This window comes from Mus caroli, unplaced genomic scaffold (assembly GCF_978045245.1).
Source record: "Mus caroli unplaced genomic scaffold, Mus_caroli_1 scaffold_5, whole genome shotgun sequence".
NCBI lineage: Eukaryota > Metazoa > Chordata > Mammalia > Rodentia > Muridae > Mus > Mus caroli.
Genome location: NW_028227260.1, coordinates 138261870 through 138279716, shown reverse-complemented (window position 1 = coordinate 138279716; position 17847 = coordinate 138261870). Strand labels below are relative to the sequence as shown.

General features: G+C 43.8%; 2 protein-coding genes across 3 annotated transcripts in view; one reads left to right on the top strand and one right to left on the bottom strand.

The window, feature by feature from the left end:
• Positions 1-17847, bottom strand: part of Syn1 (synapsin I) — a 60417-nt gene that overhangs the window by 8733 nt on the left and 33837 nt on the right. The window lies entirely within an intron of this gene.
• Positions 1130-5682, top strand: Timp1 (TIMP metallopeptidase inhibitor 1). The gene is made up of 6 exons (XM_021154124.3): positions 1130-1273; positions 1983-2111; positions 3707-3786; positions 3976-4102; positions 4303-4427; positions 5416-5682. The coding sequence occupies exons 2-6, from the start codon at positions 1991-1993 to the stop codon at positions 5584-5586; spliced, it is 624 nt and encodes a 207-aa protein (XP_021009783.1). The 5' UTR covers positions 1130-1273; positions 1983-1990; the 3' UTR covers positions 5587-5682.

Below are 17847 nucleotides of genomic sequence, written 5' to 3'. Positions count from 1 at the left end.
TAAAGACCTTAGTAATGATGTACAGTAAGCATTCAGTAAGTAGCTGTGATCACCACTACCATATTCTCTCTGTCTCTCTATCTGTGTCACAGGTTCTCACTATGTATCTCTGGCTGTCCTAGAACTCACTGTATAGACTATGTACCCTCTAATTTTCTGGACCAGCTTGCCTGCTGCGATTACAACCATTGTCATTATTATTGGTCTTTCCTCCCTATATTAATTGAAGATGCTAATCAGTCCATAGAACCCTTCCACAGGACCCCAGGGAATATTCCTGCATCATCAGGAAGCTGGTGGGCAGCAGTTGCCTCATCCCATCCCCACAAGGGGTGTGGGCTGGTTGGTTGGGGAAGGGGCAGGGCAGGATGGAGTAGGGATGGTTTTTCTACTGACTCACTAACTTCTTTTACCATCATTCACCACCACCACCACCCATGCTCACCACATCATTCCCTGCTTGTCAAGATTGTGTCCTGCCTGAGTTAGGACTCCAGGGTCAGGAAGCCTAGGTTTAAATCCCTGTTTTATCCTGAGACACTAACAAAGTTCTTTACTTCAGTTGTTTGCCTGTTTGGTCTTGTTTCTGTTTAAGACAGGGTCTCTTATAGCTGATGATATCTTCAAATATCCTCACTGGTGTGTGCAGCCACAGCAAGGTTTGGGGTACCTAGGCTCTGTCTGCATGCATCCTCAGTTCCCTCCCAGTTCTGCCAGACTCAACTGCTATCTTGGATAAGTCATAGACACTCTCAGTGTATCAATTTTACCACTATGTATTTGTGCCTCTTCTCCCATGTCATGTCCCTCAACTGCTTTTCTAGTTTGTCACCCTCTGACACCCCTCACCAGAATTCCAGATCCACAGGAATGCCTTTCTTGTGAGATTGTTACATAGTAGATGAAAGGCGTGGGAAAGAAGTTATTGGCTTCAGCCATAGGAAGTTTGGGGAATATGGGAAACCTGAGAGGCACAAAGCTTTAGGCGCTCTCTCTTCTGCCCTTCAAGGCCGCCAGGAAGGAATGTGCATGACGTGGAGCTGGGGGAAGGGGGCGCAGTGGGCTGGCTGGCAGAGGAGGGAGTATCTTTGGGTTTATCCTGGGGCCCGCCCCTAGGCTTTGACTCCAGCGGTGGGTGGATGAGTAATGCGTCCAGGAAGCCTGGAGGCAGTGATTTCCCCGCCAACTCCGCCCTTCGCATGGACATTTATTCTCCACCGTGCAGTCCCTGCCGCCATCATCGCAGATCGGGGCTCCTAGAGACACACCAGAGGTAAGTGGGAGCCGGGTGTCCTGGCAGAACTGTGGCTTGCCTGGAGCCTGTGTTGGTGCGGCTCATGCAGCCCTTGCCAGACTAACTGCTCACTTGGCTTGCAGGTATCAGGATCCCTAGTTAGCCAAAGGGGAATATAACGGGAAAGGGTCTGGAATGATCGTCCCAAGCTGGACTCTCCAGACTCCTTCATGCCCTTGCTAAGTGCTCCAAACCCACAAGCCTTTAATACCTTAAAGACTTCCCAACTTGCCTGTCCCTCAATCCTTATGGTTCCTTGGTAACTCCCCTGTTCTCTTTGCCATGTCTGGTTCCTGGAACTTCAACAGTTCTTCTGCCTACAAATTCCTCAAGCATTACCATTGCTGTAAACCTCCAAATTCCCCAAGACCCTTAGCCCCCATTTTCACCAGCTCCCTAAAACCCCAAACCTGTTCTAACCCCCCATATCTCTGAAATCCTCAGCCCATTATATTTTAATAGCCCTAATTCCTCACTATATTTCTCCAGTTTCCCAAACTCCAAATTCATCACTACACAAATGTCAGATTTTCCCAATTCTGTTAAATTCTCAAAGTTCTCAGCTCCCTTTTTCACCAACTGCCACAACTCCATTCTCTAACCTAAAGAGGTCCCGAATCTCCCTAGGACCAATGGCCATGTAAGCCGTTGGTCTGGGAACCTATTAACACCTACTCTTTACCAGCAGATACCACGATGGCCCCCTTTGCATCTCTGGCATCTGGCATCCTTTTGTTGCTATCACTGATAGCTTCCAGTAAGGCCTGTAGCTGTGCCCCACCCCACCCACAGACAGCCTTCTGCAGCTCGGACCTGGGTGAGTCTGGCCCCCTTTCTGTCCCTCTTAGTCCAATAGGATTCATTATGGCAGTTGTCTCTAGGACAGGTCTACTTACCTTTTCATACATCTGCTTTTGCCACACTGACATCCTTTTACCTTTGTGCTGGCTGCTCCCAGCACTATGTACATGCTTTTCTGTAGTTATCTACATGGGTGGCTGCCTTAAAAGTCATCTTACTGGGGTGCTTGCCTACTTTTCTTTAATTTTAAATTTAATGCCAGCCACATAGTACTCCTGAACCTTTGTTAAATATGCTGTTAATGGCACTTCTTAGGACACAGACAGGCAGACTTCATTCAGGACCATGACAATTAGAATTTGCCAAGAAATTGGGGGCGAGGGTGGGGGGAAGATAGATTAACTCTCAACATTACATGGGCATGGCCAAGGAACAGTTTGGGAGTTGGTGAATGGGAAACCACTGAGAAGAAATATCAAAGGCAAGAGGATTCAGGCTAAATCCATTCAAAAAGATTATTTTTATTTATGTGTATGTTTGTGTGTATTCCATGTGTGGTGTGCAGGTGCCTGTGGGGTCCTCAAGGCATCAAATCCCCTGGAGCTGGAGTTATGAATGGTTGTGAGCTACCCTATGTGGATTCTGGGAACTAAACTTGGGACCTCAAAGAGCAGCAAGTGCTCTTAACCATTAAGTCATCTCTCTAGCCTATAAGCTTACTTTTTGTTTTTGAGACTAGGTCTCACTATATAACCCAGGCTGGCCTTGAACCCCTGATCCTTCCCACTCAGTCATCCAAGTGCTGAGATTGCAGGTCTGTGCCATCACACCCAGTTTAGGACTCTTGAAAACTGGCTAGTATAATCATCTGGTGGCCCCATCACATACTGAGGAGACTCAGATGAGGGTGGGTGTTTTCACTAACCTAATTTAGGATACTTCACTACAAGTGGATTTTAAAGAGAAACTGTACTAACGAGCTTGGAAGAAGGTTAATGAGCCTGAGTAAATTGTGGTCAAGCAAAGAATATCTGTCAACCCCTCCCCTATTCTAATTTTCTAACACACTTAATAGCCTGTAACAATCCACATACCTTTTTTTCTTTTTCCCCTTGGTACCAGGGATTGAACCTAGGACCTAGGCAAATACTGCACAATTGAGATACAACAACAAACCTTTTTTTTTTTGTGAATTTTTTATTTTAAACAGGTTCTCACTAAATTGTCTAGACTAGTCTTGAATTCATAGTAAAGTGATCCTCCATCAGGCTCTGACAGAGCTAGGGTTACAGGCCTGTGCCACCATGCTTAGTCTGTCTCCTGCTGGCTTGAATGTGAGCTCCATAAGGAAATGGATTCCTGTATTTGGGTCATTGTCCTTTCCCTAACACCCTGAACAGTGGCTGGCATCAGGCACTCCAAAATATTTGTTGAGTAAGCCAACAAATGGATATATGAAGAGGGCTTAAAACAGTGCCTAAAAGAATAGACAATATGTAGATGAATCAACTGATGTGGAAGCCATTTGAATTATGCTGTATATATGCTTTGCTGCTATGGGTTCATGCTGCTTGCCCATTTGATTCCCCATTTCCCCTTCCTTTCCTCTAGTCATAAGGGCTAAATTCATGGGTCCCCCAGAAATCAACGAGACCACCTTATACCAGCGTTATAAGATCAAGATGACTAAGGTATTTTCCCTTCCCTCCCTCCATAGCTGTACCTAACCTCTTCCTTCTCCTCAAAATAGAAGCATCTAACCTTTCGTTGGTGTGGATGTTTTCTGTAAACTTGTGATTTAGATCTATTGCCATCAGGAAAGAGAGTGGAATGGGAGGATTATGTCAGTAAAAGATATACTTTTTGTCACTCATGGGCAGATGCTCAAAGGATTCAACGCTGTGGGAAATGCCGCAGATATCCGGTACGCCTACACCCCAGTCATGGAAAGCCTCTGTGGATATGTCCACAAGTCCCAGAACCGCAGTGAAGAGTTTCTCATCGCGGGTGAGGTCCCGCCCCTTCACCTTGGGCCACATCCCTTCATCCTAAAATGCTTTCTGGCAACTGGGAGGAGTTAGGCTCTAAAGGAAAAGGGCCTGGTTGAAATGGGAGTGGGAGGGTCTGTAACCTAATGCTAATTAGGTGACCACTCCGACCCCACCCAGCCAATCCAAAAGCCAATTGGTTTCTTGCTTCTCTTACAGGCCGCCTAAGGAACGGAAATTTGCACATCAGTGCCTGCAGCTTCTTGGTTCCCTGGCGTACTCTGAGCCTTGCTCAGCAAAGGGCTTTCTCAAAGACCTATAGTGCTGGCTGTGGGGTGTGCACAGTAAGTGCCTGGACCCAGTTTTCCTCCAGGAGATAAGTCTTGGAATGGTTTATTTTTCCCTCTGGCTATTGTATGCAGTTGTAGTTGCTGCCCAAACCCAATCACTATCTTTGGTTTCTCTTGCCGTTGCTCCACCCCTGGGCCTGTTCTTTTGGAAATTCTGGTTGTTTTGTTATCTCTGGACTGCCTGTTCCCTGAACCTGTCTGTCTAACTTTCCTTTGTGACTATTCTGAGACACCACTCTCTGTTTCTGACCTCCCTGGATTGGATTTTGCTTCCCCAGGCATAAGCTGCAAGAATTCAAAGGACTATTCTCCAAATCCACAGGGACACATGTCAGCCATCTGACTATTTCAAAACTTTTCCCTGGTGGCACCAAACATCCTCTGACCAGCCCCCTCCCCAGTCATTGTCCAAGAGCCTTGCTGCCTTTCCTTTTTAAAAAAGATTTATTTATTTTATGTATATAAGTACACTGTAGCTTACAAGAGGGCATCGGATCCCATTACAAATGGTTGTGAGCCACCATGTCATTGCTGGGAATTGAACTCAGGACCTCTGGAAGAGCCTTCAGTGCTCTTAACCACTGAGCCATCTATCCAGCCCTCCTTGCTGCCTTTTCTTATGCTTGCTCTTCCTGCATGCCAACTGTTCCCCATACTATCACTTCTCTGCCCTGTGGGACGGTTCTTCAGGAGGCCTGTCTGAGTGACATCAAGTGACAGTTCTCTAATCACAATTCCAGAACACTGGCTTTCTGTTCCTCAAATGGGAGAAGCTTTTCTTGGGTTTAAGCACAAGTAGGGCAACACAAACCCTTCCTAGGAGCTCCCTGGTGTGTGTGTGTGTGTGTGTGTGTGTGTGTGTGTGTGTGTGAGTGAGGGGGGGGAGGGCAGGAGAGAGAGAGACTGAGACTCTATACAAGAGAGAGAACAAACAGAGGGAAAGAGAAATCCTCAGAGATGGGCCTTTTCCCCCCTCTTCTAGGTGTTTCCCTGTTTAGCTATCCCTTGCAAACTGGAGAGCGATACTCACTGTTTGTGGACGGATCAGATCCTCATGGGCTCTGAGAAGGACTACCAAAGCCGTCACTTTGCTTGCCTGCCACGGAATCCAGGCTTGTGCACCTGGAGATCCCTTGGGGCCCCGATGACCTGAAGCCTTCCCCCAGGAAAAGCTGAAGCCTGAACACTGTCTACCTTTCCTCCATCTTTCTTTCTCTTAGATGGTGAAATAAAGAACTATCACACAGCAGCAATATTTCTGTATAGTGTTTGGGAACAAGCTTAAGATACTGATAACCTATTGGGAGCTTCCAGAAACCAATGAAAAAGGAAAAGGTGCAAAATGTTGAGTTTGGAGCCTAGAAATGTAGCTTAGTGGTAGCACATGCCTAGTATGTAGAAAACCCTAGGTTCAATCTCTAGTGGAAAAAAAAAGGGGGGGGGGAATAAAGGCCAGCATAGTCTACAGAGCAAGTTTGTGAAGTTCAGGACAGCCAGGACCACACAGAGAACCCCTGTCTTGAAAAACAAAACAAAACAAAACAAAAAAGGTGTTGAGTTTTTACACTTTACAGAAATTTTGATATATTGGTAATAATCTCAACACTGGAATTAGCACTGAGAACCTGCAAAATAGGAATGATCATTACTTTGCATTATCAACTAAAATTCAATTAATATTCCCTCTACTCAAAACTTAGAGACATCTTACTACAGTAAATTTTTTGTTTCCTTTTATTTCTCTGTATATGCTGGTGTGTATCAGAAAAGGTTTATACAGGCCATGGCAGGCAAATTATAGCCTTGGGTGTCTGACCTCCGCTTTACTTTGACACTTTACTTTGACACCGGGTCTCATTGTTCAACCCATACACCGGGCTAGCTTTCCTGGTATTCTTTTTTTCTCCTCCTCCCAGTTTACATACAAATGCAAGTCAGCTACCACGGCTCAGCTTGATGTAGATTCAGTGCCAGGTTGTCATACTTGCATGACAAGTGCTTTGTCCATTAAGACATTTCCCCAGCTCTATTTTGCCATCCACCCATTTTAAGACAGGCTGACCTCAAATTTACTGCAATCCACCTTGCCTCTGTTTTTACATTCCTGGGATTATAATAGACATGTTCCACCAGATCATGCCTACTATAGAAAGTTCTAATTCCTACTTGCCCAAGCTTCTCTAGTTAATAAAGTACCCCACAGATGAAAATTCCCCTATTCACAGATATTACCCATTGACAAATTTGTTGAAAAATACCCTCATATTAATTGGTAAACATCTTTCCTTGCCTCAAGGGTTATCCTGGTAGTCTAATGAAGATGTTCCATCCGAGCCTTTGTTCTTCCTAAATCTGACTTAAGCGAAAGGAAGGGGACCTAGAAATGTCACCTAGCCAGGAACTCTGGAAAATGGGATACAGCTGACCTTCTATCCAGAAGTATGCTGGAGCAAATGAGTGATGCTGGAAACCCTCTAGTTTTGATCCTCTTGTTCCTTTCATTCTGACCAACTGTGCAGGGAACACTCACTGTACACAGACACGGGATTAGTACTTAATATATTTGTGTTCTTCTTTTCCTTTGTGGTACTAGGGGTTGAACCTAGGCTTTATATATGCTAGGCAAGCAGCCAGCCCTATTATATTAGGCCATATCCTCTAGGCCCATGTATGGTTTAAAATTAGGACCATGCAGGTCTCAAAATGAGACCCTCAAATTTCGTGATCATTTTTCTCTGTAAAATTTGAATGGGAAATCTGACAAACATCGCTCCAGAACTCTAGGATTTCCAGCTCCTACAGAAGGATCCAGGTCTGTCCAACCTCTTCCAGCCCTGGGGTCCTAACCCATACTATAAAGCTTCTGACCTGGGAACCAAAAATTCATATTGAGGCACTCAAGAGAGCACCGAAGTATTGTGTTGACGTGAATTTGCGTGATTAAAAAAAATAACTCCAATGTGTCTTCTTTAGTAAACAAAAGGATCCTCAATTCCCTCCCATCAGACTACCCAGTGCTAGAGCAGGTGTGCATGGTATCTTTGCCTGTAATCCTAGCACTTGGAAGGCTTAGGCAGAGAGATCACAAGTTTAAAGCTAGCTTGACTTACATACAGTGATCCTTTCTCAAATACACACACACACACACACACACAGCGGGGGCAGGGGGGGAGAGAGAGAGAGAGAGAGAACAGAGAAAAAGAATTAACACGTCTTGGGTTGGGGGGTGTAGTTCATTGATCTAACTTATAAAACAAACAAACAAACAAACAGTACATTGTGGTCCCCAGGGTCTCTGTAGTTTTACCTTATAGTGTTTTACATTGCTAGGAGGCTTATGCAGGCCCAAGTTATACTCTATATATCAGGATGAGCAGAATTTTTAAAAGACAGTATCTCCTATATTGCTCAGACTAGCCTGAAACTTGTTATGTAGCCAAAGCTGGCTTTGAATTCATGATCCTCCTGCCTCAGCATCCTTAACCTTAGGGATACAGGCAGGTATCACCATGACAGACAGATTTTTTTTAATTAGATACTTTTTTTTCTTTTTTTGGTTTTTCAAAACAGGGTTTCTCTGTATAGCCCTGGCTGTCCTGGAGCTCAGGACAGCCTGTTTGTAGACCAGGCTGGCCTCGAACTCAGAAATCCGTCTCGTCTGCCTCTGCCTCGCAAGTGCTGGGATTAAAGGCGTGTGCCACCATACCCGGCTAAATACTTTCTTTATTTACATTTCAAATGTTATCCCCTTTCCTAGTTTCCCCTCTGAAAATCCCCTATCACCTCCCCACTCCCCTTGCTCCCCAACCCACCCACTCCCATTCCCGGTCTTGGCATTCCCCTATACTGGGGCATAGAACCTTCACAGGACCTAGGGCCTCTCCTCTTATTGATGATCGACTAGGCCATCCTCTCCTACATATATAGCTAAAACCACAAGTTCCACCATGTGTTTTCTTTGATTGGTGGTATAATTCCAAGGAGCTCTGAGGGTACTGGTTAGTTCATATTGATGTTCCTGCTTTGGGGCTTCAGTCTCCTTCAGCTCCCTGAGTATTTCTCTGGCTCCTTCATTGGGGACCTTGTGCTCCATCCAATGGATGACTATGAGCAACCACTTCTGTATTTGCCAGGCACTGGCAGAGCCTCACAGGAGACAGCTATATCAGGCTCTGACAGGCAGATTTTGAGTACATGGTACATATTCACTTGAGAAGGGAATGCTTGCTGCAGCAACAATGTCTGCATAAACACTGTGCTGATGGGTAGAACTGCAAGACAGAGGTCTAGGTCCTGTTTTGGCCTTGGGAACTTTGTTGACATTGCTTCAGGTGCTTGAAAGATTTTGGCAGCTTCTGACCAGTCACCAAAATCTAGTAATAGCTCCCTGAACACCAATGAGATTCCCTGACTTCAGTCCTGTTCCTTAGAACCCTCAACTATTTTAGCTCTTGGAAGGAAGCAGAAGGTAGTAGGGGGAGAATAAAAATACTGAGAGCCATTCTTCTACCAACCTGTCAAGCATGCAGGTAGGACCTGTATCCAGACCTAGTATGTAGTAGAAAATGCAAGCATGACCTGATGGTCAGCCACCTGGCATACCACGCTGTTTCTAAGTAAGAAGCATGGTGGTACATTATATTCCTGAATTTTCTCAGAAGTCAGATCATTGAATTCTGAACTACTGTTAGTAGCCAGTAGCTGGCCTGTTGATATGTCTGTACTCTCCACATCTCCTTTAATATGCTTCTTTGGTATAGAGATCCTGGTGGTATGAGTGCTCATTGTCCAATCTGAGGCAATGTTCTAACTAATCATAGTCTATAGGCTTCTACTATATAAGTAGTTTCTCAATGCAATAAATCAGAAGTTGTTCCCTGAAACCATCTCCAGAGTGGTTCATCTCCATGACCAGGACACAGGCATTGCAGATTTGTTGGGGGACACCCTGGTAATGATTGCAATGGCACCAGTGCAGCATGGACAGGGCTGACAAGCACCCCAGGGAACACAGAGTTCAGAAGAGTATATAAGGTCATTTCCCCCAGAGACCTGGCACAAGCTCTTGGCAGTATTTATAGTTCTGGGAGTCTCTATCTCCTATCACTTTCCTAGAAAAACCATTGGACACATTTAAAAGCCAGTGTATTCATTTGTGACCTTTTTTGAGAAATTTGTATCACAGCTGAGATTAAGTGCATGTGTAGGGTCACAGCTCTGCTAATCCAGTCCAATTGATGACCTGGGGAATTTGTCCCTTTCCTGACCCTCGGTCCTTCTCTTTAAAAAATAAGGGGCTGGTGAGATGGCTCAGTGGGTAAGAGCACCCGACTGCTCTTCCAAAGGTCCGAAGTTCAAATCCCAGCAACCACATGGTGGCTCACAACCACCCGTAATGAGATCTGATGCCCTCTTCTGGTGCGTCTGAAGACAGACAGCTACAGTGTACTTACATATAATAAATAAATAAATAAATAAATAAATAAATAAATAAATAAATAAATAAAATAGGAATCATAGTCCTTACCCAGACCCTTTAGAGTAGTAAGGGTTGACAGATAAAGTGTAATTGCCCTGTGGTGAGTGAGTGAATGAGGTTCTGAGTAAATGTATGCTGCCGACATAGGTATGAATTGTCGAGGACTTCAGTGTCTCAGCCCTATGGGGGTAGCTAAACCTTCCCTGAGTGATGCTCAGAGGGATGGCAAAGCCTTCCTCAGGAGTCTGAGTGAAATGCTGAGAGTGTGTGCAGAAAATGTTCACTGTAGCTCTCTCTCCCCATGTTTATGGCCTGAAGACTTATCCCTGTAAAGACTAATCCTATCAAGATTAGCTAAACTTGCCTTCTTGATTTAACTGTATACCATAAACACTATCTCCTTGTTTAACTGTCTGCAATAACCCCATCTTTCTGTTCAATGACATATAATGAACATGCTGAGATGGGGGTAGAGGGAAGAGAGCTGTGGTTTTTCCATCAGAGAGCCTGAACCATCCAATCAGTTTTTCTGTGTCTGTGTGTCTGTGTTTCTGTATGTTTTTCTTTTCTTCTTTTCCTCAAGCCCCATTTACGCCATGTCCCTGAGGCCTGCAAGAGTAATTTTCTCCCTTTTTGTTTCAGTTTTTAATTTTGTGTGCATGTGTAGTTTTGCCTGCATGTGTGTCTGTGCCCAAGGAATCAGCATTAGATCACCCGGGACTGGAGTTCTGGCCAGTTGTGAATCGCTATGTGGATGCTGGGAATTGAACTTAGGTCCTCTGGCAGAACAGCCAGAGGCTGAGCCATCTCTCCAGTCCTAACCCTTCAGATTTTTTTGGGGGGGACAGGGTTAGTATAGTGGTACATGCTTTTAATCCCAACACTATGGAGGCAGAGGCAGGTGGATCCCTGTGATTTTGAGTCTAGCCTGGTCTATGTAACAAGGTCCAGGCCAGCCAGAGCTGCATGGTGAGACCTTTTCTCAAAAACAAAACAACAAAAACTAATGAACCTCTCAGGAAGGAGATGTGTCACTGCACTTGCCTAACAGGTACCAGGCCTGAGTTAGACCCTCAGCCTGAGCCCTGTAGAAAAAGATATCATAAAAAATTTATATCAATAACTAAATATATAATATTAATAACTGTGACCTAATTTCTACTTCAGGCATAAACCCTGACGTTGGATCATCTACATTCTAATCTTGCTCCTTGCATGTATTCTTGGGGAAATCAGATTGCTAGTTTGTGCTTCATTTTCTGCATCTACAAAAGGGCATAAAAACAGGCCTAATTCATTAGAACAATGGATGTATGAATGAAATAACATGCATAGTGCGTAAAGCAGTGCTAGGAATAGTGCTTAAAGTAGTCACAGTAAATAGAATTGGATGTACAACTTCAGTAGGATAATTATCAATAATGATTATTATAATACTATACATTGTGTTTGATATTAGAAATAACAAACAATATTGAAAATGATGTATAGTATTAGTAACAATAATTTAATGCACCCTGGAATTAAGCTCAGCTTAATTCACGATTGTGACAATCTCCCTCAGAATGTAACAGATCTTAATATGTTCCTTTGTAGTAGTATTTTTTTTTTCATTTTTTTATTGGGTATTTATTTCATTTACATTTCCAATACTATCCCAAAAGTCCCCCACCCACTCCCCCACCCACCCATTCCCACTTCTTGGCCCTGGCGTTTCCCTGTACTGAGGCAGATAAAGTTTGCAAGTCCAATGGGCCTCTCTCTCCACTGATGGCCAACTAGGCCATCTTCTGCTACATATGCAGCTAGAGTCAAGAGCTCTGGAGGGTATATTATGGTGCTTATATGTTGCTTTTTTTCTTTCTTTTCTTTTCTTTCTTTCTTTTTTTTTTTTTTTTTTTTTTTTTTTTGGTTTTTCGAGACAGGGTTTCTCTGTGTAGCCTTGGCTGTCCTGGAACTCACTCTGTAGACCAGGCGGCCTTGAACTCAGAAATCCGTCTGCCTCTGCCCCCTGAGTGCTGGGATTAAAGGTGTGGGCCACCATGCCCGGCTGTATATGTTGCTTTCTATTGTGCAAATCTGTGAATCTCTCCTTTGACAAGTATCAACATTCTCAAAGACTTCTGAGGAAAATCAACCTCACAAATGAGGTACTGTTACTCACTGTGCAATCCTCATTGTGGACAAATCCCTACTTTTAAAAATCTCTACTCTTGCCAAGGCTATAGAAGCTAAAACTCCAAGCCCTTGTAAATTCTTCCTTTGATTAGGCCCTTTTCCTCAAGGAAATAATCTGCTGTCACAAATACCTCACTAAGAAATAATATTTTATTACTATTTCATAAATACCTCCCCATTAGTTAACCTATAGAGATATAACAAACAACTCTATTTACAAACACTCAGCAGCAATCTACTGCCTGCTGATGGACCTCAGCCACAAATATCTTTCTTAATAATTACTCACCTGTTGTCACCTCCCTTGCTGACAAATATCTCTTTATGACTATCTGTCTATGATGTAATCTTTGTTGGCAAATTTTCCCACTAACAAATTGTGACCTACTAGCATATTTCTCCATTTGTGTTAGGAATGATAAGCCTCCCCAGCCATATTTTTCCAAGTCCCCTCAATAAGCTCCCAATGTGGTCACTGACAAATACCACTACTAATAATTATTTCATTAATAATCCTGATAAAAATTCTTCTATTCATAAAACCCTATCTATCCATATATACTTTCTATTGATTGACCCCCATTGATACATTTCTGATCTTAGATATGTCCATATGGAAAATACCCCTGCTAGAACATTTCCCAACATATACCCCCATATGGTAAACCATTTTTCCCCATTATCCAGTGATAGATGGAGAAGTCAATTTGTGTGTGTGCATGTTTTACTGGGGATTCAACCCAGGGCCTAGAATATTCTTGGCAAGTACTCTACACTGAGTTACATCACTCGCCCAGAGAAGTTTATTTATATAAAGAACAGTCTTTCCACTTTTTATTAATAGTCAAGCTCCACAAAGAAAATGATTACAGCACAAATTCTGCCAGGCAGTGGTACTGCATACCTTTAATCCCAGCACTTGGGAGGCAGAGGCAGGCGATTTCTGAGTTCGAGGCCAGCCTGGTCTTCAGAGTGAGTTCCAGGATAGCCAGGACTGCACAGAAAAACCCTGTTTTGAAAAACTAAACACCAAAAAAAAAAAAAAAACCCAATAAACAAACAAACAAACAACAGCACAAATTCTCTCTGGAGAAGTCCCTTCCTCCATCTCCCCTCTTCTTCTCTGAGAGAGTGGAGGCACCACTGGCTATCCCCCCACCCTGGCACATTAAGTCTCTGCAGGGTTAGGTGCTTCTTCTCCCACTGAGGGCAGACAAGACAGCTGAGTTAAGGGAATGGCTAGAAACAACCTAGATGTCCCTAGACTGGAGGATTGCTGGGGCTTGCTGACTGCCAGCCTAGCTGAAAAGAGGATCTCCAAGTTTTCTTCCAGAAAGACCCTTCATCAAAGGAATAAAGTGAAGAATGGATAAAGAAAAATATGGCACATCTACACAATGGAATACTATTCAGCTATTAAAAACAAAGACCTCTGACTCTTCATCTTTCTTTTATCTCCAAAGTGCTGGGCTTATAGGTATGCTTTTTTTTTTTTATTTTAATTGAGACAGGGTCTCATGCAGCCCAGGCTTGCCTGGAACTCCTGATCCTCTTGCCTCCACTTCCCAAGTGCTGGCATTAAATTCATGCACCACCACACCTGGATTTTGTCTTTGTTTAAAGGAGATTGAGAGTTTAGAAGGGTTAGGAAGATGGCTCAGAAGCTAAGAGCACTTTGCTGTACAATCCTGAAGACTGGAGTGCTGATCCCAGCACCCACATAACAAGCCAGGCATGATCCTGCACATACCTGTAAGTTCAGCACCAATGGAACAGAGACTGGAGGATTGCTGGGGCTTGCTGACTGCCAGCCTAGCTGAAAAGAGGATCTCCAAGTTTTCTTCCAGAAAGACCCTTCATCAAAGGAATAAGCTTGTAGACTACTAGAGGAACATATTTAATGCTCTTCTCTGGCCTCCATGTGCATCCTCTAAAGTGTTCATATGTCATACACACACTTGAATACATACTTTCAATAAAAATACTTTTAAAGAAAGACTTACAGTCTGTTAAAGGTGTCACATGCCTGTAGTTCTACAAGTTAAGAGATTGAAGCAGGGGGCTGGAAAAATGGTTCAGTGGTCAAGAGCATATACTTTCAAAGCACTTGGGCTTGACAGGGGCTTACAACCACCTCTAATTCCAGTTCCAGGAATATCTAACTCCTCTAGCTTCTGCAGGTACCTACACTAATATACACATACCCTGACCAAACCACACAATTTAAAATAATAAAATGTGAAATTTAAAAGAAGAGACTGGGAGGCCAGGCAGTGGTGGCGCACGCCTTTAATCCCAGCACTTGAGAGGCAGAGGCAGGCAATTTCTGAGTTCAAGGCCAGCCTGGCCTACAGAGTGAGTTCCAGGACAGCCAGGACTATACAGCTATACAGAGAAACCCTGTCTTGAAAAACAAAAACAAACAAAGACTGGGGCAAGAGGATTTGTACTTTCAGGTGAGACTGGACTATGTGGTGAGACCTTGTCTCAAAAAATAAAAAGCAAAGAGAGGGATGTAGCTCAATGGTAGTAGATAACTTGCCTAGCACAAGCCCCTGAGATTGATACCCAGTGTCTTAGTTAGGGTTTTACTGCTGTGAACAGACACCATGACCAAGGCAAGTCTTTTAAAAAAACAACATTTAATTGGGGCTGGCTTACAGGTTCAGAGGTTCAGTCCATTATCATCTAGGTGGGAGCATGGCAGTATCCAGACAGGCATGGCACAGGAGGAGCTGAGAGTTCTATGTCTTCATCCAAAGGCTGCTAGTGGAAGACTGACTTCCAGGCAACTAGGGTGAGGATCTTATACCCACACTCACAGTGACACACCCATTCCAACCAGGTCACACCTATTCCAACAAGGCCACACCTTCAGATGGTGCCACTCCCTGATCCAAGGATATACAAACCATCACACCCAGTATTACAAAAAAAAGAAAGGAAGGAAAGAAGAATGAAAAAGAAAAAAGTAGTATAAAAATAAGAAAGAAGATTGGTTGAGAGTCATTAAGATGTAGTTAAAGCTCCAGATACATTCTCTACAAACTAGCTCCTGGTTCCAGTGGAAGCTGCCCTGGTCACCTGAGAAAGTAGAATGAACTATTTCATCCTGGCAGCAATGTCTAGGCTGCACCTCCCAGATGTGGACAACTTACCTTCCATCGAGCTTGTATATCCCGATGAGTTCTTTGTGGCGCTCTCTATCAACTTCTGATGGAGGTGGAACCCATTCTCAAGTGTCTATTGGCTCCCTACCTCAATATAGGAGCCCCTCTCTGACATCAGATGCCCCGAAACCTGTCTTCCAAACACTCAGCCCTAGGCTCCTGCCATGAATTCTGCCTTCCTTTAAAAATTAATTTCTCATTGTAGTTCAATTGATCTGTTCACATTCAGGAGACCTTATCCTCAGGCCTCTCTCAGAACAAAGTCTCCATTTCAACCCTACTTCTGTCACCAACACATGTTACTGTGTTTTTAATTTTAGCCTGCAATAGAAAATTTGTCACCAACCCATAGTGGCTAGAATTTTTTGACTTGGGTATCATGCATAGTAGCCAAGGCATACCAGGGCATGCTTTTACTGATCAGTGGGGTCTGGCTTCTCTCTACAATCATCTGTGGCTGAGAAGAAGCATTCCACAAGGTTCAGAGCTGAGTCCTTGGAAAGGGTTCAGGGGTAGCATAAAAGGCCTTCTTGAATACTGATAAGAAAAGATACCATTCATCCCTGAATGGCATGCCTGCAGCCATCTATTTCCTCTGGGTGTTCTAGTTTGTCCCTTGTTATTTCTGCTCCCTGGCAGCCTTTGTTCTTCCTCATTTGCTCCTTCTTGTCTCTGCTCCCTATCCCTGTTCCCTACTCTCAGCCATCTCTTCCTTGTTCACAGTCCCTACTCTCAATCCCCTGCTGTGACCCTTCATTCCCTACCCACCCCCCCACACTCTGCTACATCCTATGTCCTCTTTCTTGTCTATGTTCCCCTATCCCTGTTCCCTACTCCTGGCCATCTGTTACTTATTCCCAGCACTTGGGAGACAGAAGCAGACAGATCTCTGTATGTTCAAGACCAGCCTGCTCTACACAGTTAGACACTGTTTTAAAATAAAATAGCAAAAACCGCTGACCGCCCAAAAGAATCTCCCACCCATCAACACACCACCTCTGTCCTTCCTTTAATTCCTCACTCACTCTTGTCTCCTCCCCCAACCCCAAATTACCACATTCCTGACATTGTTTATTCTTACCTCAAAGTATACTTTCTTTATGGAAAGCAAGGATCCTGGACTCAGGGAAGGGACTAGAGCTAGAGACTTCTTGGGATTGGACATGAGCTCTCAGTAACTATTTGCTGATATGAGACAGCAAAAGAAAGGAATTCCCTATTTTCACAACAACCACCTTAAATCTGTGTGACAAAATTGACACGACCAAATCACAAGGCTTAGAGAGTGGAGGTGAAGAAACATCCAATTACGCTTATGGGAATCTTCCCCTGCCTAAATCTACGTTCCACTTTTGACCATTTAGGTACAGCCGAGCTAGACAGTCTTCAGAGGAATCCTACCATCCCGCATCTGCCTGGAAACAGGTGGGACATTGAGTTTAGAGTAGCATGGGCATCCACACCAAAGCTTCCTGATGCAGTATGATGCAGTGAAAATCTAGGCCTAGCTTTTGATCCTTCATGGTTCACAATGACGTGGTGGACAAAAGAGGAAAAGACTTGGTAAGCTGTCCTGTGGGGGAGTCTAATGCCTCTACCACACTCCACTTAAACTTTTAACTTTGTCTATTTGCCAGGCACAGAAATCCTGCTCTCTGTGCATGACAAAATAACCTCTGCACAAGAAGCCAGGAAGTATGGCTGTCCAACCAGATATCAGAAATGAATGAGAAAATATTGTTAAGATGCTGTGATGCCAGGTGTGGTGGGATACACTTGTTATCCTAGCAGGTTGGAAGTCAAGGCAGAAGGATCAAGAGTTCAAGGCCAACTTCTGACATATAAGGAGTTGTCTTTCTTTTTCCCTTTGGTTTTTAAAAAAGGGTCTCTCTACATAGCTCTGGTTGTTCTGAAACACAATATGTAGACCAGAGTGGTCTTAAACTCAGAGAGCACCTTCTGCTTTTGCCTCCTGAGTTCTGGAATTAAAGATTTGTACCATCTTGCCCAGCTACATAAAGAGTTTGAGGTCAGCCTGGGTAACATGAGACCCTGTCTCTTAGAATAAATAAACAAACAAATGAACAAACATTTGAGACTGATATAACTACAGAGAAAGTGATAAGGAGAACAGACAGAGTTAAGACCTTCTTCACATACATGTGAAATGTTAATTTATGAAAGGGGTGGCATACTAGTGGGGGAAAACTAGTTACTTTTAAGGTTAAGAGTGAATTGATACCTACCTACCTGCTACCATTTGGATACAGCTTGTGTGTGTCTCCAGAGGTTTGTGTGTTGGAAGCTTGGTCCCCAGTGTGGTTGTGCTGATGGGATGGAACTTTTAAGATGTGAGGGTCCAATGGAAGGTGGTTAGGCCCTTGGGGATACAGTGCTTGGAAGGCATTAATGTAGTCCTCATGAGACCTTGGTAAGTTCCCTAGATGGGTTGTTATAAAAAGGATGAGCCTAGTCACTGAATCTCCTGGCTTCCTGTTTTGTCATGTGATCATTCCCTCATGCATGCACTTCCAGAACAAACTACAGCACTGCTACACAGTGCATATCAAAATCTATTTCAGATGAA